The sequence below is a fragment of the Ptychodera flava genome, chromosome 4 (genome assembly GCF_041260155.1).
Source record: "Ptychodera flava strain L36383 chromosome 4, AS_Pfla_20210202, whole genome shotgun sequence".
NCBI classification, from domain to species: domain Eukaryota; kingdom Metazoa; phylum Hemichordata; class Enteropneusta; family Ptychoderidae; genus Ptychodera; species Ptychodera flava.
Window position 1 is genome coordinate 37,168,326 of NC_091931.1, and position 26,064 is coordinate 37,194,389.

Sequence of the window (26,064 nt, forward strand, 5' to 3'; positions counted from 1 at the left end):
CGTGTAGTCAGCAAGGGTTACAGCTGGTTAACGCGAGTTCGCTTGTGTTATCTGGAGAACCATATGTCCAAGATAAATGTAATATATGCAAACTCGCACCTCATCAGTCTAACACAACCACCCGACGAGTGTAGCCAGCTACTGGTTTATACTTGTTAAAATGGTATCAAAATTAACTTCAAATACAAAGTAATAATATCTGTTGCTTAAGTTTCATGCATCCTGCAATCTTCAGACAGAAGATAATCTGTCTGAAGATTGCAGATATTATTACTTTGTATTTGAAGTAATTTGTGTTTAACGCTCTGCTTTCCGCATCAAGCACTGTAATTTTCCACGAGAACATCTGTATACTTCGATATAATATACATATATATATATATATATATATATATATATATAATTATATAATTATATATATGATATTGTAAGCATAGGGTTTAACGTTGGTAAACAGTTCAAGGTAGTGCTAGATCTAGGCTGTAACAAGCTGTAATAGTTGCATGGTACCATTGAGAGTCTCTTCTCGCAGCTACCATATAAAAATCTCGTTTGCTATGCTTACTTGAAAACCATGAGCCAAAGGTGCAATTTTCTCCAATGGTCGATATGTATTATGCTGTTAATGAAACGTGATATGCCAAGTCATCAACAAGTATAGACACAGAGCTGGAGATCGATTGAATGATGGAGTTAATGGATTTCTGGCCTACCTATAGCTGTAAATCAATTGCAGCAGAAGAAATGCGCCAGGGTTTCTCAAAAGTAGGGAGGCTTTCTCTAACATGTTGCTTCAGCTCGACGTCCGGTAATCTCACAACGGGAAATGTTCTATCCTCGTAGCTATGTCGTGCAAAGTAGCGCTATTCTGTCGCCCAAATGTGTTCCTGTAACGAAAATTAACGCATGGTAGTCTGTTTAGAGGCGACGCAAGCCTTATTTCAAGTACGCATACAATCAAACAATCATCCGTCGCGTTAAAAGCATTCATCTGGGAGAACTGTAAATATCGTATTGTTCTCACTCTGTTTTCGCTTCGGCATTGTCCATCATGGCCCTGGTTTTTTAAACAGCCTCAAATGCAATTAACGGATCAGGCCTTACCTGTTGTCTTGTGTTGCTCAGCGAAACTGACAGATGCGATCTATCGGTGTATGATCGCTTTATGAATGAGCTGTCGCAACGATTCGGTGCGGCTAATACATCAGCTTGTTACGTGACCCATATCCTTACATGACGGCTGACGAGAACAAACAAACACCTCTTCAAAATCGCAACGTCGGAGGGCCGTTCGCAGTCAGGCGCCGTCAAAATACAACAGCCACACATTCACACTACTGGATAATGTTTCCCTTCGGGATGAATTCTGGGAAAGGTCGAGGGCGAAAATGACTGGTGATACGCACCGCAACAAACGTGTGAGTACCCTAGTTACTGCGAAGTACAGGCCAGTGATTTTCTCTAAAATATTTCCCATTAAGGATTTATTTTTGTCACTTAAATATTCCAAGACTCGCCGGAGGTGAAGCTAGTGTCGTCTGCTGTAATTTTATGGTTGGACTGTTCGTGGGCAAAAATTCCGTCAATTAGTCCAGCAGTAAAAGACAGTGTCGGTTGATTTGTATTATTTGGACAGTTCGTGAGCGGTTAGGCTTGTTTTTACAGATGGGCCCCGTCAGAGACCTCGGCGTGTCTCGGCTGATTTCAAGCCACTTCGTTTCTGCATCACGTAATGAAATCAAATGAAGCATAATAACATGAGATATCACTGTCGAGTTTCACTGTCTTACTAGTTCTATTTGGTCAGCAACAATTTTCCACGCAATATTTGCAGGCACCGTTAAGGGAATGATAACCCGGGTATGATATTTGAAACTTCGCCGGCGGTTTTTAACGAGCATATTTCACGGACGAAGGCGCGTCGGTCGTGCAGACAGTCAGGTCGAAAACAAGATCTGATCACTGTCGCTATGCTACCAGCTCATACCAAAGACATTAATTGCGTAGAAATGGCTCGTAAGTGGAAACTGTGGGAGGGATACAATTGCACACGAATACTTATACTCGATGAATAGGGCATTAATTCGATACATAATTGGAACATAATTACAAACTTTGAAATAGATGATTCATGAAGCTGCTGTATACTCCAGTAACCGTGGCAAAATATCATGTGGCCTGACACAATACGACAAGGAATAGGGGTATTATAGAATAGAAATAAAAAGTAAATTCACATCTCAAGAAAATGAAGTGTGAGTAATCTTAAGGCACAGAGTCGCCGCCGATAAATTATTTAAATGGCTAAATATAAACCCTTAATACTCAGTCTCAACTACAGTGAAATAATAGTAATTTATGTTGTATCGTCATGGGTTTTCATATCCCTGTAATGATAAAGGGCTTAGCTGTAACTTTTAATGATTTTTTCACCGTTTTTAATACTTTTAAAGTGAACTGCTGGTCCGAACTAGAACTCAAATTTAATCAATAGCAACGCATTTTACATGTATAGACACTATTTTTACAACCCAAATAGTGATACAACTTGGTTAGGGGATTAGAATAAATAAGAACCTGCAAACGATATACACAACAAAAGTGGTGAAAAAAAATCATCAAAAATTCCAACTATTCTGTATAATGCAATGTCTGCATTCGGTGTACGTTTAATCTCTTATCTTTTTATGTATAGAAAAGACTAAGAAAAAGTTTTAGCAAAAGTTTGAAAGTTTCGAGGTGTATACTGCTTCAGTGTGTCAACACCGTTAACATCTGCCTCTGTTTCAGCTGCCGAGCCATAGGATGACACTTCACGGGCGCCCTTGTTCAAAATTTGAATGTTTAAGGTAGCATCCCCCTCTCCGTCTGTCTGTCTGTCTGTCTGTCTGTCTGTCTGTCTGTCTGTCTGTCTGTCTGTCTGTTCTCTGTCTGTCTGTCTGCCTCTGTGTCTGTCTGTCTGTCCGTCCCTCCGCCCCCCTCTCTCTCCCCTCTCATCTCCTCTACCCGGACAAGCATTCAACGTAGTTGTAGCTTCTACTTATCAGTTACTGTCAAAGGTCAGCGTATGCACGTAGATATTACTATGGAAACGACCATCTCACTTTGGAACCTAACTCATTTGACACCAGTTGATTGCGAAAACACTACGGGAAAACAGCAATCTCGATCAAAGAAAACAATACCGACAGATGGACACAAAAAATATTTGTTTAAGGGTATATCATAACTACATGTGGCCAAGTGGGAACTGTGAACGTGAAATTCTGCTAATAACGCCACTGCTGCCTAGAATTACAAATTGCCAAGAAACTTTGTACCAAGGAGAAGTGTCCTTTCACAAACTTCCTGACAGAACCTTTTTCCGAAACAGTCTGTTTCAGCAAAAACTTCCTTCTCCAAATCGAAACTTTCTTACTCGGGACGTGATTAAAGATGGCGGGCGGTGAAGGGAGGAGATATGCAGTAAAACTATCTTTTTGGTACCCCCTCCCCCTTTAAGAGATAATATATTCAGTAAAATTGAACATTTTTTTTACAAATATCAATCTGTCTGCTTCTGGAGTAACATGTGTAAATATTGTTCTGTTTCTGGATTGAGCGACTGGAGACAATAATTAACAAAAAACCAAACAAACTATTTTAATGTGCTTTTTGACATATTTACTTTTGTTGTAATGTCTGCAATTCATATTTTCCCCAATTTTTGCGCCACTTTCAGAAATTTCAGATTTATGGCGTTTTAGTTGAATGGGCGGCAAATCGCACCTTTTTAATGGACACCTTGAGAAAACACTGCTGACATGTGACACGTGTTCGCAATGTCTAATCAGCCGTATCATATCAATCCAACTACTACAGTTTAATTCGTGACCTGAAATACTCAGAGAAAGTGGAGCATTCAGCAGCCAATGAAAAAGTAATATAACTATTGAGGTAACATTCGCAAACCAATTTAAAAAGAAAAACAGCAAAAGAAACCCCCAAACCGCTTAATGGCATCGTTTTCGCAAAATGTCGAGGACGAGAAACCGTTCATTTCTTTTGGCCTTAAGGTATACATTTGATTCTGGGAAACGAAGCACTATTGAAAACGTCATCCCATACATCAATTTCATAAAACTTTTAGTAGATCTTTTGCATGACTACTTTTTAGATGTGGGTCACTGAAGAGGTTAGAATTTAACGAGAAATGTAATAAGCTAAGTGTATCTTATTTCGTAGTCATTCTAATATATTTGACCTTTGAAAACTCCATCGAAAAGCTTTAACTTTCGCCTATGTTGGTTCTCAGGTAGCTGTAGGTGCATTTTAGCATTAACAGTAAGTCTCAGGGAAAATTTTATTTTAACGGTTGTACTGATTATATTTGCATCACACGAATTGGCATCTGCTGTGAAAGCTCTGGCAAAGAGGCCTCTACGGCTGTAATTGCTTCCAGTAAAGTTGGGAAGAAATCACTTTTGAGAGAGACAGGGCAAAAGAGTGGAGAGGTGCAAAGGATAATAGATCTACTGCGCATGCCCTAAGTGATGCAGGTAACTCAGTTGTAGCAGTCCGACAAGAGCTGGTGATGTCATAAAACAGACCCTCGACACTCTTTCGCTCGAAAAAAAGCATGGATTCAGTGATTGCGTAATAATGTTTTAAAAGACACTTTTTTCGGGAAAACCACAGTGCACACGACGGGACAACGTTTGATAAAAGTTAATTTTTTCTTCTTCAGTGCGTCAATAAGCGTTTCCTAACCAGCTGCCTCAAACATCCGCTATTCAGCTTTTTACTGCTGATAATGAATGTAAAGGAAAACTGCTTTGATTTTTTGGCTTATGAATTTAAAACCGGACTGTAACCCGAGCTACCAATGTGATAAAGATGAATTAATATTCTTAATAGCCGTAACTCAGATGCGATCCCCGGTCGTCTATCACTCTGCATAATTACGTAGGAATGCATACTCACAATTAGAAATTTTACACCCACTGAAGTTTCCGGGCCGGTGACATGTATCGCTGACAAAGCATGTCAGTGCTGTTTGCACCATTATTTGAATGCAGTTACGAATTCGAGGCGCCATCATGATTTAAGACCGATGGGAGCGGATGAATATTGTGGGCCGGAAAATGAGAAGTTTCAAGATTTTACTGAAAATGACACTTAAGAAGGGGAAACGGAAACATAGAAGAACATTCTTGTACATGAGTCAAATAGGATAATTTTTTGTCATTGTTGATGAGTACTAATTAGAAATAGTGTTTGATTTAGCATCTCCAACATTATTATTATCATCACGAGTACACTGAATTTCAATAGGGTAGTCTGAGTTATACGTAATTGTTATTGACATCAAAGCCCTAAAAACAAGACGTCCGAATACATATAAGATTACATGTAAGGTACTGATGTATCGGTTTTGAAATTTCAACCGCAACTAGTTAGAGATCTGTCAATGTTCCCGAAACTACATGTATCAGAATCCTACTGAGGGAACGTTTTTTTCAGCCGAACTGTACAGAAATGACAAGGTTCTGTTATCATGAAGACAGCAATGTTGCTATATGAATTTTTGAGGATCTGCGTGATGATGAGGATTACCTAGTCTTCTGTCTGCTGGGTGACATCCATAACGATGGAACTACGTTGAGAGAGGGGACTGTCAGGGTTTTCAGGCTCACCCTCACAGGATCCACAGTTGTTACCAGGGGAGGTGGGGGGGGGGCTGGCTCACGGACGAATACCCCAACAGATACATCTAAAAGCACAGTCCCCAATCCCTGATCAGTTCTTGTCGATACTGATATTTACTTTAATCAGTCCTTTTATTTTCGATTTTCCATTGCAATATTCATCCAAAGTAATCAATTTGTATTATTTTATTATAGCTGCTGAGCAACCAGCGACTTCATTAACACGAACTACACTCCTAGACCAGCCAATCTCTTATTTATAAATCAACTCTCATTAGTTCAAGAACTTAACACTTAAAGGGAGGGATATCCGAACTGTGCTCAAAGGCCATATGGGACATAAAAGACTGAAACACTGTATCCAAGGTACGTTGGCGATTGATGAAAGTTAAAACATGTTTGTCACTAAACAGCTTAAAATATAAATGTTGCAGCTATGTTGACGTGATGCGTCTACTATATCGTGCATGAAATACACTGTTTGTAAACAAGAAAGTAGCTCGGGCACGATTCCGACGACACTGTCCTTTTGATCACGTAACTTGAATGTTTCATACTTTGAGCCGAGTGTATGGATAAACACTGGTAGACTTTAGTAATCATCACATGATATATAATACAATCAATATTTATTATTCATCACTATTAATTGAAACAAAAGAATCTGTATCTTTTGGTCACAGGTAATTTTTCACTGTTTTTATTGAGTAAGTCAACTACAGATTTACGTTTAACTGCCTATAAAGGACGTTTGCTCATTCAGTAACGGGCTCTCAATACAGTCCCTTATGAATATTTGAATTGTTAATGCTTTCCCTTGACTGAACAATTCATTTGCATGTACCAGTAAAATATTTAAGTCGATTCAGCCTGCATCCTTGTAACAATGTTGGTCGCACATGTGAAGGCTCTCCTAAGTGGCCAAATACTGGGCAGTACGGCATGCTGTGGGGAGCAAAGCAGAAATCGGTAACACAACACAGACAAGTCTATCAAAGGTCACAAATGCCGCCCTTTTACTATTTCTGTATTCTAACGAATTCTTATAAATGTTATAGAAAAACTATTATCTCTCTGTTAGCAAAATAAAAATAAAATCAGGGGAGGGGTTACTTAATTTTCTTCAGAAGGCTAGGGATTACTACAATTTCTTAATTGAGGCAAGGGGTAAAGAAAAAGAAAATCCGCAAGATTTTATCTGTAATTTCTCTGCCCTAGGCCATAAGTAATGATGGCTCCCTAAACACAGACATACCAAACAGTAGTACAGATAAAATAACATTCAAATACATTTTCAAAGCACTCTGTCAATTCGAGTCAATTTAGTGGGAGTAGCTATGACTATTTATACAAGATTAATTTTTTACGAAGGCTAGACATTTTCTAAAAACGCTCTCTTTCAAAACCTTCTTTTCTGATGAAATATTGGAAAAGGTTTTGTGTACGTGATATGAGAAATCCCCGTACGGTGCCGTTCCTTGGTCTTTCAAACGATGTATTAATGCGTAGTATCGTATTTCAGACATACGAAGACTCTGAAAAGACACAAAAGAGAACGACAGAGATTTATTCATAGGCCCAGCGGCACAAACGCGCAAGAATACACAGAGGTCATCAAGGTACTTCGAGGTCAAATTACAGAGAAACCAATCGCTTCTTCGTTTTTCCCGGCAGACCTCCACGGCGGGCTGACATCAAGACGGGATATCTAGTCCGTTGCAAACTAGAGATATTGTTCGAAATGAGAGCAAGGCAGGTAATTTTCCCAGACGGAGATAATGGTCAATTTATTTTTAAATGTGTAAGGTCATGGCGAATACGTCTACCCCGACAAAAGCCTATAAAATCAAGAAATGTCATGTATTGCGTATAACATATGAGGTACATAGAATACGTTTAAGACAGTGATATAGAGAAAACAAAATTGGCTGGTAATTAGCGGTGACTCTATATAATATGTCTATATCACTAAGGTCGTCGGCAATTTTAAGACAATGCGTTCAAAACTTCACTCATGGCTGAGGCAGGATAGACTGCGAGGTAACAACGAGAACAATACTCAAAACGATATCGGAAAGCTTTGCTTGTAACATCGCTTATTGTTTTTATTTCTATTACAGTCGTGATGTTGTCGGAGGTAGGAGCAACAATGATGATGACGATGTCAATGATGGTCACGACAACGATGCAGACGACGACGACCACGACGATGATGATATTTACAAAACCCCCAGAGTTTGCTGTTATGGATGTGAGATGTCAAGGATGTTTCGCAAAGTTCTTCAATTGTCTTTTCTCTCAAATCTTCCAGTGAATGAGACATCAGCATCCAGACGAATCAGAGATTAGCTAGTATGCACCTGGAAATTCAAAGACTAAAACATTTGCTCAAACTTTCCTCAAGGAATGTTTCAATCATTCTCTTTCAAAATCAAGAATAAAAATCGGGGGTCAACTCGCAAATTTTGGTACTAGAGAAACAAATTACCCAAGATTTGCTGATATTTTACATTCAAAATGGCCGCCATCCCTGTGTTAACTCCATAGTGAAAAATAATACTTTCGAATTTCTAAAAACTAAGACCGTACGGTTAAAAGTTTTCTAAGATCGAGAGTTTTAAAATGAACCCCTACAAGTGCTAGATCAAAACAGATTTGAAAAAAAAAGAGTCCAAATTTCTGTCCCCGAGGCGCGTTCTACCGTAAAGGTGCTTCACCAACTGTATCTGTAAATAAACCTCTCATCTGCATTAACATTAATTAACTAATTGATTGATAGATTGATTGATTGATTGATTCAGGGTCTGGACATATAACTTTTTCAGCGAAGCAAAATGCTAGCACAATGTAAATAAGCAATGTCAAAAAGCATTTGTGCGAGAATCAGGGGTTGAAACCTGCCACTTTCTTTTATTTTCATTTTTATTCTATAAAAATGTCATAACAAATATATTTTTAAATGGGAAATCATTTCGTTTGTGTCCGTCGTTCTTTGGGGCGAGTGCCAACCACATATACATGTACCACAATCAGTAAAATACATCCGCACAGTTAGAGCAATAGTAAAGCAGACGTCAATGTGGCCAGAGATCAAACCCACACCTTGTAATCTAAAATAGCTCCTTTCGTGAGCTATCTCATGATAAAATAATTTTTTTACTTCGGGAATTTATAGAGCATCGGAGAAATATTACCGCCCTCAGTTAATCTTCTGCCCTGAGTGATGATCTCTTGAATGTTACTCATTAGACAAAGGTCACGAATGTGAATCCTAGGTCACCACGAGATAACATGTTTCACTAGAGCCTATTTGTTATACTATTAATATGCATACAACGTCTACGTTGCTTTACAAACGTGTTTAAGCGGGCGTGCATGCCGCGTGTGTGTTTTTAAAATTCACCTGACGAGATTTGTTGAAAGCCAAACTCCGCAGGGAGCCAATGTTTCACAACAAACACGGCTCCGCTACTCAATAAAACCAAATATTTGCTTAATGGTTACGATGACGGCCGAAGCTTTCACTGTTTCGTGTGAAGCAATATTTGTTTATCGGTTAGACATTGAAGTGCGTGTACCGAGGACTCGAGGGAAAAATCTCAAAGACTTGAATGCGATGCCGAAGTTTACTTACTGGCTGGCTATAAATAATTTACTTCACCGAGCCTTTCAGAAAATTTGAAACTAGGAAGATACCATAAACGAAGCGAAATCAAACAAGGCAACACTAAATCAAAATATGAAAAATGCATCGCTTAATACATCCATACATTCGTTGGATTTGAGATCTATATTTCATGTATAGAATTCGAAGAAACGGTAAATCTTAGGTATAATACTAATCGTGGAAAATGAATCGTTGTGTGTAAAATTTTAACCGGCAGTATATATAATGGCCAGTAATATTGCATGGCAAGTAATATTGCACAGTATTACTGTTAAAGCCCCAACTCCCGTATAAAAGCGCGAGAACCTACGAGAGTGGTCATAATGGTGGGATATTCAAACGTACTCGGTACGCTCTGGACGCCGTCCATAAAAACCGTTAATTAAGAAATCTAACGATTAATTTTTTTCTTGGAAATTGAGGGATATGTGTATAAGTATTTGGGGCACAATATACTTGGTTTCTGACGAAATTAAATTTGAAATGACGTCTGGAACCAGAAAAAGGATAAAATATTTGCCGGTAATATCGCCGGTATAACGTTCGATGTTCAGTTTGAATCTGCATGATTGACATGATATGCAAATTGCAAATGAGTCATTAGCGATACTTGTTTACTTTTTCCGTACGTAGCGTTGATTGTTCAAGGCGGGAAAAACACCAAATACTCGGAGCGTACCGAAAGATACAAACGCACACACACTGTGTATAACAAATACATGCAAACACATTTGATTCGGTAGTTCTCTTTTTGGAAAATTTGTTGGTCCTGAAAAGGACCGTTTTCATTTGTGTTGGCCTACCTGAGCCGTACATTTTACAGACAGGAAGGCCTATACTGTCATTCATGCCCGGCATAAAGTACGTCTGGTATGTTCGGGTTGAGACCACGGACAAGTACCAGCACAAATTCTGGCATGATCTTTCACTTTGTCTACACTGTCTGTATATCTTCTATCTTCTTTTCAAATGTCAAGTTTTACCCTCTAGTCAACGTACTGTTGAAAGCGCAATCATCGCAATGCGATATGCGTAACTATCGCTTCTTTATAGCTGTTTCCAAAAGTGATATACATTTTTTTTCCCGATCTAAAGCCGTGCATGCCTATGCAACACAAAGCGAACAAAGTCAAAATTCAAAAAGACAAGTAGCCTCCAATGTGCTGACAAAACCGGGATTTTTTTGACGCCTGCAATCGCCTTCGGCATATTCGGTCGTCACTGTGCTGGGTCACTTATACTGATCTCAGTGATCACACGTCGAGTTGACAAACGTCGCCGGCGGCAGCTGAGGTCACCGTACTAATCAGTCCCATAAGTTGCACTCAAATGTCCGCGCTCGATCCCCATCACAGTTAGCTCCAATTCATTCCTGGCAAAGAAAATTCCCGTGGCTACCTCTAGTGCTCTCAGTGACCGCTATCTTCATAAAGCCAGCTGACATAGTGTGATTAGCAGTCTGACTCTGACTACCACGCGTTTGTAATGAATAGTATCGCGACTGCGTGGAGAGTGTAGAAGTGCAGTGCACTCGATTTTGGCGGGATCGTTCAAAGTAGCGAAATACTAGAACTCACCATTTTATAAGGAGGGATGAACATTGAAACGAATGCTCGGAGAATTTATGAAATCACTTTATTCTGATTTTATTTTTGGTGATTAAATATTAACAGGTTTGATTTCTAAAATAAGTATTTTTCAGAAGCTTTTTGAAATAATCATAAGACAACAAATCGACACCACATTTCATTTCGGTCACCATAAAACTTGTAATCGAAGCCGGGGAATAGTCGTCGGTACCCTCCCATCCGACAGCGCCGAGTTCATGAGACAACGAAAGTTTTGAAAAGGAAACTACAACTACCATCCAAGAACTGTGGAAAACTACGTTTTATAATGGAGACACAGCCCTGCCTCGCTGAACTAAGGTCGAACGAGGAAAGGATTGTTTGTAAGACAAAAGCTCTACAAAATTTGGTAGACGACTTGGCCGTTGAGCATTGTGGTAAATGTCCGTCGTCCATTGAAATAACCACACTCGATAAATTTGGACATCTAGTAGGCGAATTTGCTGTTCTTTCAGAACTGTTTTGATTTTTTCCCGTTCTTTCCTGAAATGCGGCATTTCTAGGACGGCGTTTGGACAAAACGGTGCTTCATTATTATCTTCAATCAAGACTCCCTGCAAGAGTGATGTACACTATATATACTATGACTGAGCCGAGGAAAACCCCGATAATAGATCCCGTGGCAGAAAACTACATTTTCTACGATTTCTGCATCGTTTACCCGTATACAAAGATGCGGATAGCTATTGCCACTGTCATGATATGCATTATGTTGAATCATTCAAAAAGGCGCTGAATACAATGACAAACGCTTCGTTTTCGGACGAGAAACGTATACCATGACGCATGAGAACTAAGGAGTGTCGATCGATCGCCTGGCAACGTCATCACGGTTTGTACAAATCCGAGGCGACGCCGCGCCGAACCTCTGCTCCAGTAAGACTTCGAAAAAGTCTATGTTCAAGAAAAACCTATTGGGGAAATGAGTGGATGTAACGTATGGAAAGTAAACCGTAAAATTGGGTGAAAATAGTATACGTAAAGTCACCGTGCAGTCAATGTTTACAGTATGTGGCGTGCACGTTTTATTTTTGGAGGTGTTCAACCAGCTGTTTTAATTTGCTACTTTTTGTTCACAAAGAAACCATATTAGTTATGTTTTGCTCCGCCCATTTTCATCGATTTTTCTCGGTAGGGCCCTACCGAGAGTTACCGGTTTAATTAAACGTTATCGATGGAAATGCTATCGCTTTGTTTGACGTCAGGATTCAATATTGAAGATTATTCAGCTGATTTTTTCCTGCTAAGTGTATCCACCATTCCCTCATTTAATCACCCAGGTAAATTATGGGGATTTAATCAAGAGGGCTTGTTTCTTTTGTTGGCGTCTTGCACTCGTTCTTAAGCGAAACGGGCAGGAATAAACGAAGCCTTCGAAAAACCGCGCGCGAAATAGGAAAACACAAATGGACTCTGCTTATGAAACGTCCTCAGGTTCAGAATAACTGTTGTTATCGTGATTTTACCCATTCAGACAGCAGAGATGAGGAGAGGGAAACTTACGAGAGAGATTCTACCGTCGCCGCCTTTGACAAACTTTGCTAACCCCGGCATCACCAGAATGAATGTGAGCAATGTTGTAGGTGTTGTATAGTCATAAGCATTATGTTTGATAAAGATGATGATAATCATGATGATTTACATGATCTTTTTAACTTTTAATTCGTCATCCATACATTCTTTCTCTTCAAGGATATTTTCACCCGCCACAGGGGATATAACACTGATGTTTGATCGGTGGAAAATTGATCTTACATCGATCAGCATAACATTCGACTCATTATTACTATTTTGATTAATCTTTCATAGGGTAAACAGTCCTCTTTCAATATTTTAAATAGCGTCGAATGTTAATTGCCCATCATCCTGTCTGTTATTACCCGGTTCACAATCTCTTTGGTGACTCCATTGATGCCCGTTAATTTAATTTGTTTGCGCACGCGTGGTGATGACACTGGCAGATTTCAAGGTGAATAGAGATCTCGCGATGCTTCAAAGTGAACATGATGATAAAAGCAGTAATCAAGGTAGTTTGCACCTCGAAAGTGAAAGACTTAAACTTTTGCTTAAATTTTCCTTAATGAATCTTTCAACTTTCCTCTTTTAAAATCACGAATACAAATTTGGGGTTCCCGTGCAAATTGTGGTACTATAGAAACAAGTTACCCAAGATTTATCGATATCTGAAATTCAAAATGGCCGCCGCCACCCCCTATGTTAACTCTACGGAGAAAAACAAAATTTTTGATTTTCGAAAAACTAAGACTGTGAAAAGTATTTGTACACCAATGAGCCCCCACCCCCACAAGTGGCAGATCAGAAAAGAACTGTAAAAGTTTAGAAGTGGTAATATCTGTCCCCGAGGTGCATTCTACCTTTAAGTTAATGACAGTCTCTCCTTTCAATGATTTTACAGACTGTCTTCTAGGACGATTTATGACAAAACCCATCATTAACACGAACACTGTAATGAAGCTACATTATGTAAAAGGCACCACTATACAGATGGATTAATCCGTCATGTGGGAATCCATTTCATTCCGATTCGGTGTGAAATACAATCCGTACCCGAGTCACCTTTCGCGCCGCCAATGTCTACGGGGTTAGGTGTGTGATAGACCTTCCGTCTCCTCTCCCTTGTCATTTACAGCTAATTAGGTTCCATGCCTGTGTCGACGTAAGGATAATCAAGTAATTACCGAACGACTGTTCTCTTTCGTGACAGGCGTCGTTGAAGCGACGTTTCGACGTTGCGAGAGGACTGTATTCGAGAGCTAAAGTGCCTTTCTTACAGCCATTCACTCCTGTGTACCGTTGGATTTAAATGAGCTGGCACCTTGTACAGAATTAAAATTACCCAGGAAAAGTGACTGGAACAGATGTAATTAGCGAATAAAATGTACCACATTTATCGTTATATTTCTCAGGAATCGAATGGAATACTCCCTCAGTCCTCTCACGGTTCGGCCTCATCGCATTGCTCCTTCTGAGAGACGCCCACCGATTACCATTAATACATATCAAAGGAAAGAAAATCTGTGTCCTGGTTACCCCTGCACATAGAATGAGTGGGCTGCCGGCCGACCAGACTTACTTATATACTTCACGATATCGATCACTATCAAAAGAAACGTGCAATTAATTACCATGGCGTCTTCTCCTAGCGCAGTCACTTTAATACTTTGATCAGCACAAAGAACGGATGATCGGTTCTATGATGACGGGATCATCGGCAAAAATAAATCAAACCCGTGGAGATTTTTAAGGGAGCAAAATAAATAGCTTCATTTCCTTTCTGTTAGCGCTAATTAAACTTACTATAGTCATACAGAGAGGCAATATTCTGTGTGTGCATTCAGTTTTCTGTCTCCTCTGTATCTAGACTAGAATTCTCAAAGCATTTCTAAAGCGCTGGAACGATTTGCCATATGAATTTTACTTGTCATGCATATATGGCGATTATATATATATATATATATATATATATATATATATATATATATATATATATATATATATATAGTCATACAGTTTAAATTCCATCGGACGGAAATAAGTACAGCAATGGTGTATAGTAACGTCGTCATGCAAATGCAAAGAGTAGATCATTATGTGTTCTCTAAGATGGTGTCACATGAATGATGAAGGTATGGCATCAGCAGGATTAGTTTATAACAATTATCATGTAACAAAAAATGAACATCATCAAAAGCTCCGTAAGTGTTCATCAGTTATTTATGAAGGCGACTGTTTCTGGGATTTGAAAATAATACAGTCAACCACCACACCTTAAATTATTCGGAGTCTGATGTAATGTTTGATATCTTTAGGTGTTGTGTTGAATTTTTCAAAAAGTAGAGGATATCTTGACAAAGCTTTATGAAACTGTTTGTTGATTTTATGTTGTTCTCCCCCTTGAGACAGCATCCTGTTGCACAGCCTGGCAACTTTCGGAAGAAAGTCTTCAATAAGAAGTATTGCACGAAGAACACTCATATATATATATATATATATATATATATATATATATATATATATATATATATATATATATATATATATAATATATATATATATATATATATATATATATATATTGTGCCATTATGGTGATAACCGGAGGGCACATTGTATACATTTTGTGTATATATATATATATATATATATATATATATATATATATATATATATATATATATATATATATATATATATATAAAATACATCGTGCGTTTTTACGCCTTATTCGATTCTTGGATTGTCTAATTTATATGCAGCATGCATCGTATACTACAGTTTTACACAGCTTTATTAAAGCCTTGACTTGTCGTAGGAATCCTACGCTTGTATGAATACAAGGTCATCAATAGACGAAAAAAAACCCCGGAAAATATTTATTTTTCAGAAAACAATACAGTATGATCGGTCTCGTTTTTCATATATTTATGTAATCTTCGAATTATACAGCTACCTTTCCGACATCATAACCAGTATTTGGCTTTATTTTGCAAGAGCTATATATTTGTCGCCAAGAATCGTCTGAAGTTTGCTTTTTATGGTATTGAACTTTCGGATGCAGTCTCCTTCCACAGCTTATATATGGTGATACTTTCTGTGCCTTATTGACTATCTGGAGCATTTTTTATTCAGAAAGCGAGTCAAAAACGACTTCTCCAAGTTGAAGGAGTAGATCTTGTGTTTCAAGAAGGGAATCTTCGATGAAAACTAACCAGAGAAACATTTACGAGCGATTACATAGCAAACAATCAAAACGCATCAGCTATATCGCGAATAATTTATTTGCCTTTTCCTCCCACGGAGAAGTCTAAAATGTAATGTTATACACTGTTTACTGTCGTCCGTACGATGATAAGATATGTAACACTGATAGCGAAATTCTCCTGAATTCCCGGTTGACGCCGAAACTGTCACAACGCTTACATCGTCCTCACGGAGAATGCACTCGGGGCGTGGGCACATTTTGCGGAGTAAGTGAGGAATGCAGCGGAGATAACATTGATTTTAACTCGCGCTGAACGGCAATCAAAATTTTGTGGATTTAGGGATTCGGAGTATCAGCCATTCCAGTGATCTTGTTTTACTGCTGAGACGCTTTCTTGTCTTCCATCGCCGATCACAGAAGTCCGAACGATGTAAGACAACCGTAATGCAAGCGTTCAGAACCGAAGTCGAGGATTACTGTGAGAGCACGTAATTGATATTTTATGAGTCCCTGGCCTCGAAGGCAGGAAAGGGTTAGAGAAAAGTGTATGAAATTTACTGCAGTTAACTCATGCAGAATTCTCTTTCAAATATCTGACCTCGAGAATCTATTGACGGAATCTGGCTGCCCTATTAGACATATATACGCAAATGTAATAAAATTACCTCGAATGTCACATCTGACCATACACACGGTGCTGTGCAGATCTGATTATCAAAAATTGAATTTTCGCGCAGTTACTTGAAGTCGTGTGAGATCTCGCGAGACTTAAACATTGAATTTGGACTGGTTTAACAGTTGTACAATAATCCAGGCATGGTGTTACATTGCATGTTTGTATAATTCAACCGAAAAAGGACTTAAGTGCAATTTCAAAATTGTTCATGGTCTAGCCATAGTACGGCGTGAAGCAGTCGCCACCTGACACAAGCCGAAACCACGCAAAATCCCGTAGAGTCTCCCGCAACAGGGAAGACATTGAAAAACACTACCCCACCTGTTTGCCTGTCCTCTGTTGTGCCAAAATCATAAACTGTGCACACAACCTATTGCACGATGAATATCGCTGACTTTACATAATTTATTAGATGGTGACGCGTGTCATATCGAAGCTGCCTGAAGTTATGCTGGCACGACATTATTTTGAAATATGTGGGATTAGGATTAGAACAAGAAACCTATGCTCAGAATGAATGCACTGATGTAGCATATTTAACGTCGCCCATATTCAATAAATAATTTTTAAACTGGAATTGATATTGTGTCAGTTGTAGGTATGCAATTATGACTGCACTGTGCCATCTGTGCAGATGGAGAACCTAATATTATGATTTACGCTTTATAATGATATTTAGATCTGTATAAATAGAGTTCATCCTCCTTTCAGATAAATCATTTCATTTGAAGGGAAATGAAGAGCCAGCGATATCATCGTGATATGCTCGGATGCCTGTATGTTGTATGAGTGCTGATTATCCGGGCTCTATTTGTGAAATTTGCGCAGAGTGTTTGATGTTTCCATATTAGGCTCAACTCTTGAAGTGCATACATCGTTGGCCCTTTGATCTTTGACCCCGTGGTGACCTATGACACCATGTGAGGGGAAGTCATGGTCCAATGGATTGAGAGTGCCCCCTCAGTGTACCAGTGAGAGCTCTGAGTCTTTTTTTCCATAAAAACCATTAGATTTAACCACTGCTGCATTTTCTTCGTTTAAGGCATGCTTAGTAATGATCTTATAATAGGAAGGTGTCTTAACAGTGTATATGTAGCGGTCAATAAACGTATGGTTGCAGGTTCTTTTCAAGTTGACGATCAATCGGATTTCGTGTCATGTATATTGATAGAAACCAAACCGGTGTTTGAGCGAACATTTTCTTCACACACTTCTTTATAAACTCAGTGTCTAATAATACTGATGACGATGCAAGTGACGCAGAAACCTGACAGGGCTATTTCATTTTTCACTTCTGGGTCATCAGCAGGAGAATAACCGGTTAATAATACGAGTGTCAGAGTGTATCCATGCGTACCGTACGGTAAAGCAAAGAAGACAGATCGGAACGTCTCATTTGACGTCACACATGTATGAGACAATTTCTATGTGTCAGCTGTTGTTCATCACCGTATACATGTAGGCAGCGTGATTTGTGGAATGCGTATAAGGGTGTTTCCCGCCAAAAAGCCAAGATCGTCACTTTACACATTCCAAGTGTCAAATACCATATCATTAGCATGTTTGCGACCAAGTCGTGAGACCCGAATAAAAGGGCATCTCTCGCTGTTTTTGCATTTTCGACCTTTTCTTGCGTTGCTGAATACCTTGAAAATGATCAACGAACTCAAGTAACGTTTACACAGAAGGCCATCTAAGGAAAAAACGATACCTGTTCCTCTTTTTTGACACGTAGTAAAAGCTATGCCGTGGTGCGATATTTTTCTGTCTTATTTCCCGTAACCACTTTCGTATGAGATTACTACAACAATTATTTTATACAGATTGCAAATATTACTTGATTTTGTTTGTTAGCATTTCTGATTGGAAACACAAACAGAAACAGAACAGAGAGAACGTAGTTTTACACATTATAGTGTCTATTTTAGCCTATTGTTACATACGATTGACATGTATAATAGGGATGCGCGGGATGGCCAGAAACAAAGCTAATGTTTCGGCTCAATGTGACACGCCAAGATTTTAAATTCGTTGGAGCAGTTGCGCATTCATTTACATGTATTTCCAGGAGATACCGAAATACAGAACTGCGACGTGTGCAGTCTGATGTCGACAGGGGTATCTGGCAAGCCCTCTATAGTCGCTATGACGCAGCATCGCCATATATGGAAATAATGCCGCTCATTCGAGAACCCTTAAATAACACTATTTCATCGGAGGTAGTAGTTGCCTAGTAAATAATGCGACAATCTAAATCAGGTGCCTAAGATGGACTTAACGGTATCCAGATAAAGTCAATATTTATAATTCTAGATTTTTGATTTATCTAACTTATTTTACTTTACATCTCATGTCTTTTTTACATAAGTCTGTGCGATCAATTTCGCATCAGGTGGTGCCCCCTTCCTGGATAGAAATGAAACATAGAAACTAAAAGACAATTTCAATTTCGTGATATAATATTTAAGATAGCCTGCGTGACTTTCTTAATAATTCCTGTAGGTGTTCCTTTGTTCCATTGTGCGATATGTCGTACAAGGTACAATATGCAAATTTGGGCTCATTTTGCAAATTGCAAAGACCCGCCAAGCTGTAAATGATTCAGCGAAATAGCCCGTCGCGTTTTGGTGTGGGCCGTTCTCTCTCTTGGGTATATTCAATGCCAGTTGTCCCTCGCGGCATTTCATTCAATTTTTATGGTGATCGGTCGTGGCAGTAATTTTCCTAGCAAAGTAAGTTACTTTCCACCGGTTAAAAAACCGCTTCCAAACGCACCGAGAACGGATCTACTTGGACACCTGTAACGCTTCTAGGCTAGGACTCAGAAGATCGAAGAACTCGTATCGTTGGGAGAAGCTATCTCTGTCAGCACAGACGATGGGACGGAACTACATAAAGAGATACCGTGTTTTTATGTCGCAGAGACATATCTCAGAACGTATAGATATAGCATGTGTCTCAATCGAATATGTAGATAGCAAGGGATGGAAAACGACACTGCATCAGATATATCACTGTTTGTACGTCTTTAGTAGAAAACAAGCGATAACGGTATCTCAATAGTCAGAAACAAAACATGAACAAAGAAACGATAAAATATATGAATGGTTTCCACCTCATGTATTCTTTTAATACAGGGTGCTTCTCCCAGGGTACATTCCCTATTGCTTGTGACGAAGGACGAATGCACTGCGGACAAAATTTGCGACTGAACCTAGGTGAATGGCAAAGCAACGGTAGCAGACTATACTGCGAACGTGATCCCAAAGGCGCTATATTATGAGCTTCTGTACGCGGAGAAGGGAGAGTAGCCCGCTTAGTTTTTTCCCGCGATTTTACAGCGCTAATACCCACGTGGGTAATCTCAGCTTTGAATGCATAACATCAGTAAATCCTCCCCTAGAGCTATACAGTACATCGATGCAAAGAAACAGTCGAATGCCGCGTTCTCTTCCTAAGCAGAACACTTTACCTGATTGCTTTGCCCATTGACGCTGTTTCTTTTTTCCTCGTTTTTTTTTTCATTCAATGCTTATCGCAATTTCCCTTCGATGTTTGCAGATTTCATCGTCATCGTACACTGCGGGAAGAAAATGGAAATTACACTTGTCGAAGCATTGCCTCAAAGTTGCTACGAAACTGAAGCGGCAACAAAGAGAATAATATATTTTCTGTGAGTTTCAATTACTTGGATTTGTTCATTGCCTGGAGAGAAAGTTTACACCTGATCGTCGACGTACGTGTCTGTCGAAATCATAACACGCATGCCGCATGCTTAGCTGGCGAGCGGTATGAGGCAAAATATTTTTTCAAGGATACTGCGGCTGAGAGCTAACGTGATAGTCCGACCAGAAAGTGAACTCCAGTCTGCTCTTGTTGATGCACTCGCGCAGGTCGAGGCGCCGCTATGATGTTAGATGGCTTGTTACGTGACACAGTAAATCTCTCAGCGTGATGAGTATTTATGCCTGTAGCATTAAATGTCTGAAATAGTTCCAATGAACTATTACATGTACAAGTACTATGGCAGGCACACTAAACGTTATTGGTCCCACAGAGGAAAATTAAAAATGATACATATTGACATCCATTTCGCAGACAACGTATTTACATCTACCGCGGTGGCAAACTCAAATAAATCCTGCATTTATTTACCTGTCAAGGGTAACGACTGTGGGCATGTAGACACCATGTCCTTTCTTTTACGAGTGTCAGCTATTTCGAAAACACCGTGCGGAATTCGCTCTAGAGGGCGCAGTCACCGCAAAGCAGTTAACGCGCGCTGTTTTAAGTAATGTTAATCCATTATCGTCACCTGGTGATGATAGAGATAAGTTATCGTTTTTCATGACGTCATTGCACTGATAAGGATCACTACTTGTAGGGAAAGATATCAGATCACCTGTATCTTCTGGATTACACTGCGGATGCCAAACATGGCAGTCATCATGATGGTAATCAGCCTCATTTATTTTGAAGAATCATCGAATATGACCTGTGGTGTAAATAAAATTGAAAAATTTCCTGGAGAATGTACTAATCGAGAGATTCACACTGTGATATCAAACAGCACCTTCCTAATGCAAGCATGCACACTCTTGAAATTGGCGTCTGTGACGTGAAATGTGCGCTGAGCCGCTTAATGGCGAATAATTTCTCATTGTTGAAACCTTCCGTGTTTCAGTTAATTACAAAATACTTCCACCGTGTCGAATTCTAAAACCATTATAAACAATAAAAAAACGTGGGTGTTTTTTGGAAGACATCGTTATGTCTTGAAGACTAATGGTGTATTCCTTAGACAAATGGTGTCTGCTAATGGCATCGGTGATATTTGTTTTCAGGAATATTACTTTGACCACTTTGTGTCACGCTTTGTAGATTTTCATGTGCATTTCTACAGTGTTGGAGATCCTTCCCTCCCTGTGTCCAACATCCATCAATTTACATAGCAATGTCCGTATGTGTTCCTTTTGAGGATTTTATCTTACAATCATTGATATATCCGGCTTTTTGTCATTGTTTATGTGTGTAAACTCCTCTGAAAATGCATTTATGCCATTATTGCTCTGATTGTAGGTTTTTATCACGGATTGATATCATTGCAAGCAGGATAATTGAATGTCCCCGTGACAGTCTTACTAAATCCTCTTATAATACCCTCATATATCTGTTATTTCTAAAGTCTGCATTCAACATGAATATTTCAATATAAAATAAGGCATTGCAATGGCTTTAGCACGTCCTGTGTAGCAAACATGAACTGAAATGTTTGTGGGGGAATGACAGCATTCAAACTTTAAGCAATTTCGCGGGACGGCCGGGTAGTTGGTTCGGTGCCATGCGACAATCTGTTATCTTACGATTGCTGCACGTTCAAAATGTTAAATACACGATCTTTGTCAATGTTTTCGTCGACACATAAAAACTAACAGCTGAGCACATAAAGATTTACAGAAGAGAGGGACAATATTCACATGAGCGAAAATATCACTGTCACTGATGACTATTCGCGAAAATAGCGACATTATTAAGTGCGCCCTCAACGATCACATTTAACAAGTTTGTTGCTTTCTACTTTTGAGGACTAGATTTCCACATTCACGAAAATAGGCTCAAAAATGGCTGATTTCGAGATTCTTTGTCGGTATGTATATGAGCACGATGATGAAAATAATGGCAGAACGGGTAATATTGTACATGATTGCCGAATTTGATGATAGAATAGATTGAAATTAAACTTTAACTTCATGTTGACAATCGTTCTCGGTCTGCTGCAGTCGTATGTACATGTAGAAAGTGGTAGAAAGTGTAACGGTAATTTTCATTGGTTCACAACTCCTGACATACATTTGTTGGGGATCTATCCCATGCGCACCAATTCTACATGTACCAAGGGCCAATGCCTTTAATCTGGCATGCATTTGGACATTGTATCGTTTGTCAAGAATATTCTGCCTGTTAGTGTTACAGACTGGCATAGATTTTATTTTTCAAAGGTAAAATTGAATCTCCAGCACGTGAATGTAACGACTGCTTACTCACGTTTTACTTCATGAAGGCATTCATAATCATACCGCTCGGATAAAATTGCAGCAATCATATCTTTTACATTAAAAGTTTTCAATAGGTCATTAAGAACATTCAATCATTTTTTTTTTTTTGGGGGGGGGCGAGATTTTATGATGGTGAAATTATCATCAAAAGTTAGCATTACGGGGCTTTAAGAAAGTGATTAAATGGCATTACATACGGTTAAAATACTTTTTATAGTCATGTACAGTAAGCCATTTTCCTAGTACACGGTGTAACTTACATTGTTTTGAAATTTGCATACCCTGATCGTTCATTTACCTCTTGATTACCTGACCTCGATCAATATCGACTGTAGACTCCACTTCTTCGTCTCCATATGGATGAAATAGACCACAGCGCCCTCATGGGTCTCAGAGAGGTTCTGGATTCATAGAATCCACCAGCGAAAGCGAAAAGGCGTGATTGGAAAACGAAAGAATGTTCTAAGGGAAAGCTCATTATACCAGAAACAACTGACCGAGCAAAATGCAGGGACACAGTAACCTTATTGGTGATATCATGTGACGAAATCTGGCACGTGTCGCATCAAGATTGGCATTAACACGGGTTCGTTTCAGTGAGTCAAGCCGGTTTCTTTAAGGTAGAACGCGCCTTGGGGACATATATTCGGACTCTCAAACTTTTATACTTCTTTTCTGATATACCACTTATGGGGATTCATTTTAAAGCTCTTGGTGTCAGAAAACTTTTCACCTGCTTAGTATTTCGAAATTCGAAAGTTTTATTTTTCTCTGTAGAGTTAACACCGTCACAGGGATGGCGGCCATTTTAAATCTTATAAGTCGGTAAATCTTCAGTTATTTGTTTCTCTAGATCCAAATTTTGCACGGTGACCCCCGATTTTTATTCTTGATTTTGAAAGAAAATGGTTCAAAGATTCCTTGTGGAAAGTTTGAACAAAAGTTTAAGTCTACCACTTTCAAGGTGCATACTACCTTAAGGTAGTATTTGCTTCGAAAGTGAAAAACCTAGTTTTGCTCAAACTTTCGTCGATGAAACTTTCAACCATTCTCTTACCGAATCAAGGATAACAATTAGGGCCACTGTGCAAACTTTGACACTACAGAAACAAATTACCTAACATATACCGATATGTGTAGTTCAAAATGACCGCCATCCCTGTCTTAACTCTATGAGGAAAAATAAGATTTTCGAATTTATAAAAATTAAGACAAGAGAAAGTTTGTGTTACCCAAAGACCTTTAAAATGAGCCCTCAAAATCAAGCGAACGACCAGAAAAGTACTGAAAACAATTGAGATTCCGAATGGATGTTCCGAGACGCATTCTACCTTAATTAGATTGTCAGGCCGTTACTCTCATACGATGGTACTTGTGCGTGCATAACTGACCTATAATTAACGTTTCAGCCAAATGTATTCATTTCTGGTCCATATCGAATGTTATCCCAAGTATGGTGACCAAGGACAGTGATTTCTAGCTCTACTGTGGCGATTATATTATTACCTTGTACCTGAAGTAATTTATGTTATTATTCATAAGTCTCTGCTTTTTGCATACACACACACACACACACCACACACACACACACACACACACACACACACACACACACACATATATATATATATATATATATATATATATATATATATATATATATAACTATATATATATATAGGATATATATATATATATATATATATATATAATATATATATATATATATATATATATATATATATATATATATATATATATATATATATATATATATATATATATATACATATACTGGTTTCTTAAGTTTTGTCACCGTACTAGATGATAGCTCATGTTTGTCCGAATTTCGTTTTGCGCATTCGTACAAAAGTTGTGACCTCAGATTTTCTCCACTGACGGCGTATATTAAACCAGAGCCGATGGGAAGACTACAGGTGTTCCTGTCTCGGTAGCGTGCCGCATATTTCAAATTATGGTAATTCAATTCCAGTACTTTAGCAGTTAAAGGAATGAACAGAATATATATAAAGCGAAAGGAGAATTCTATTTCCTGGTTGGAATTTATCACCATTATGCAATAAAGGCAATCAATTGAAAAGCTGGCCTATCTTTCATAACACTTCAAATGTCCATCAATTCTACATGGAAGTTTTGCGTTCGAAGTAATGACGTCATTTAGATAGCCATGGAATCCTGCTGTGTATCAGTAATTACTGTATCTTTTCTCATGTAATTTTCTGTGATGACCCCCGACATGGTGCTCCCGCATTATACGGTCTATGAAAAGCGTCCAGTTCCGCTCTATTTTCTATGGTAAGGCTCGACAAATAGCTATCGTCTCATTATATCACCTTGCAGGCCAGGGGATGTCTTTGCCAGGAACATCAAAGCTATTCAAATTTTTCAGACGATCATTTTAATTAAAAGATTATTCATTATCTCCTCTCTATGGACTCGAACCGGGGCTCTAAACCAATCATTACATGAAACGGACACCATTCCGTATGAGAAACCTCAGTATAGCTTAACACAAAGTCTCTCCACTTGTGGAATATGTAATCCCCCTGGGGAAAATGTTACGGCATTTTCTCCGCGATGAAAAGATAATTGAGCTAGCTTTGTCGGAGGAAATGAATTGCGTAAAGCGATGTGGGATTATTGTTTAACAACTTTTAATCACTTCAAATAAGTACAAATGAGCACGCCGAGGGAATTCTATGATGTTTTGCAGAAACTGTCTTTACATCATCGAGATAAAGTTTCTCTGAATATATTGAAACAGCAGTTCGTTCTCTGCGTGGTTCAACGCTCCTTGTGTATTTTTGGAGTCTCTGCTACCGACGATTACTTCTATCTTCAACTGTCGAGCGTTTTTTACTCCGTCTCGTCATGGCACAAGGAAATGCCGATCAAATAATCACGTGATCTGTGTGAGTTATGACGGTGTTTACAGATAGGAAACAACTTCTACCACAGGGTCCTGCGAGCACTTAAGTGGCCTTGCACATAACAAAGCCTCTTTCTCTCAAAATCACATTTTTGTAAAGATTCATTCATTTTCTTTAATTTTTACCCCATGATTAGGTAGATTCACCTTTTAGCACGACGAGCAGCGGTAAGTTGGGAGAGACAGAAGAATATTTTTTTGTAAATCACCCGATATCCTGGCCTGCTCTTTTTTCCTGTTTTCAACTGACTTTTTCAAAACATTTAAGGTTCCATACAAGTAATTGACCTTTTTAATCTAACAATTCTCTGGTGGTCAATAAGCTCAGAACCCTCCTCAAAATATATATTTTCTGAGAACCTAGATATAGGGGAACATTTTGGTAACCACAGTGTTACCATTGTTAGAATTATCACGTGAAAGGTAAATAGCATAACCTTTCAAAAATCGGGTTTCCTTATGTTTTGTCTCAATGCTTCAAAATATCTGACTCAAACTTGCTGGAGTGCAAGCTGTCACAACGCTCTTCCAAAGTATGTCTCAGATGTTTTATATCTTGCTTAGTTTTTTTTGGAGCACAATCTCAAAGAAATCAACAAGGGTTAAATTCACCGCTCGGGAAGTTTTTTTGGCATAAGAATTGTTTCATAAGGTTAAAACAAATTCTGAGACACTCT

General features: G+C 38.7%; 1 protein-coding gene and 1 long non-coding RNA gene across 2 annotated transcripts in view; one reads left to right on the top strand and one right to left on the bottom strand.

Moving 5' to 3' along the window:
• Nucleotides 1-1,346, bottom strand: part of LOC139131648 (gamma-aminobutyric acid receptor subunit alpha-2-like) — a 39,973-nt gene extending 38,627 nt beyond the window's left edge. Inside the window, exons 1-2 of the mRNA XM_070697802.1 lie at nt 1,105-1,346; nt 714-887 (exon numbers count right to left, since the gene is read on the bottom strand). Of these exons, the coding sequence (XP_070553903.1) occupies nt 714-787 (74 nt within the window). The 5' untranslated portion in view covers nt 788-887; nt 1,105-1,346. The remainder of the gene's footprint in view (nt 1-713; nt 888-1,104) is intronic.
• Nucleotides 1,291-8,654, top strand: LOC139131649 (uncharacterized). Its single transcript, XR_011552176.1, has 4 exons — nt 1,291-1,418; nt 5,883-6,053; nt 7,210-7,443; nt 7,808-8,654. It is a non-coding gene; the product is annotated as an uncharacterized lncRNA (long non-coding RNA).
• Nucleotides 8,655-26,064: the final 17,410 nt, after the last annotated feature.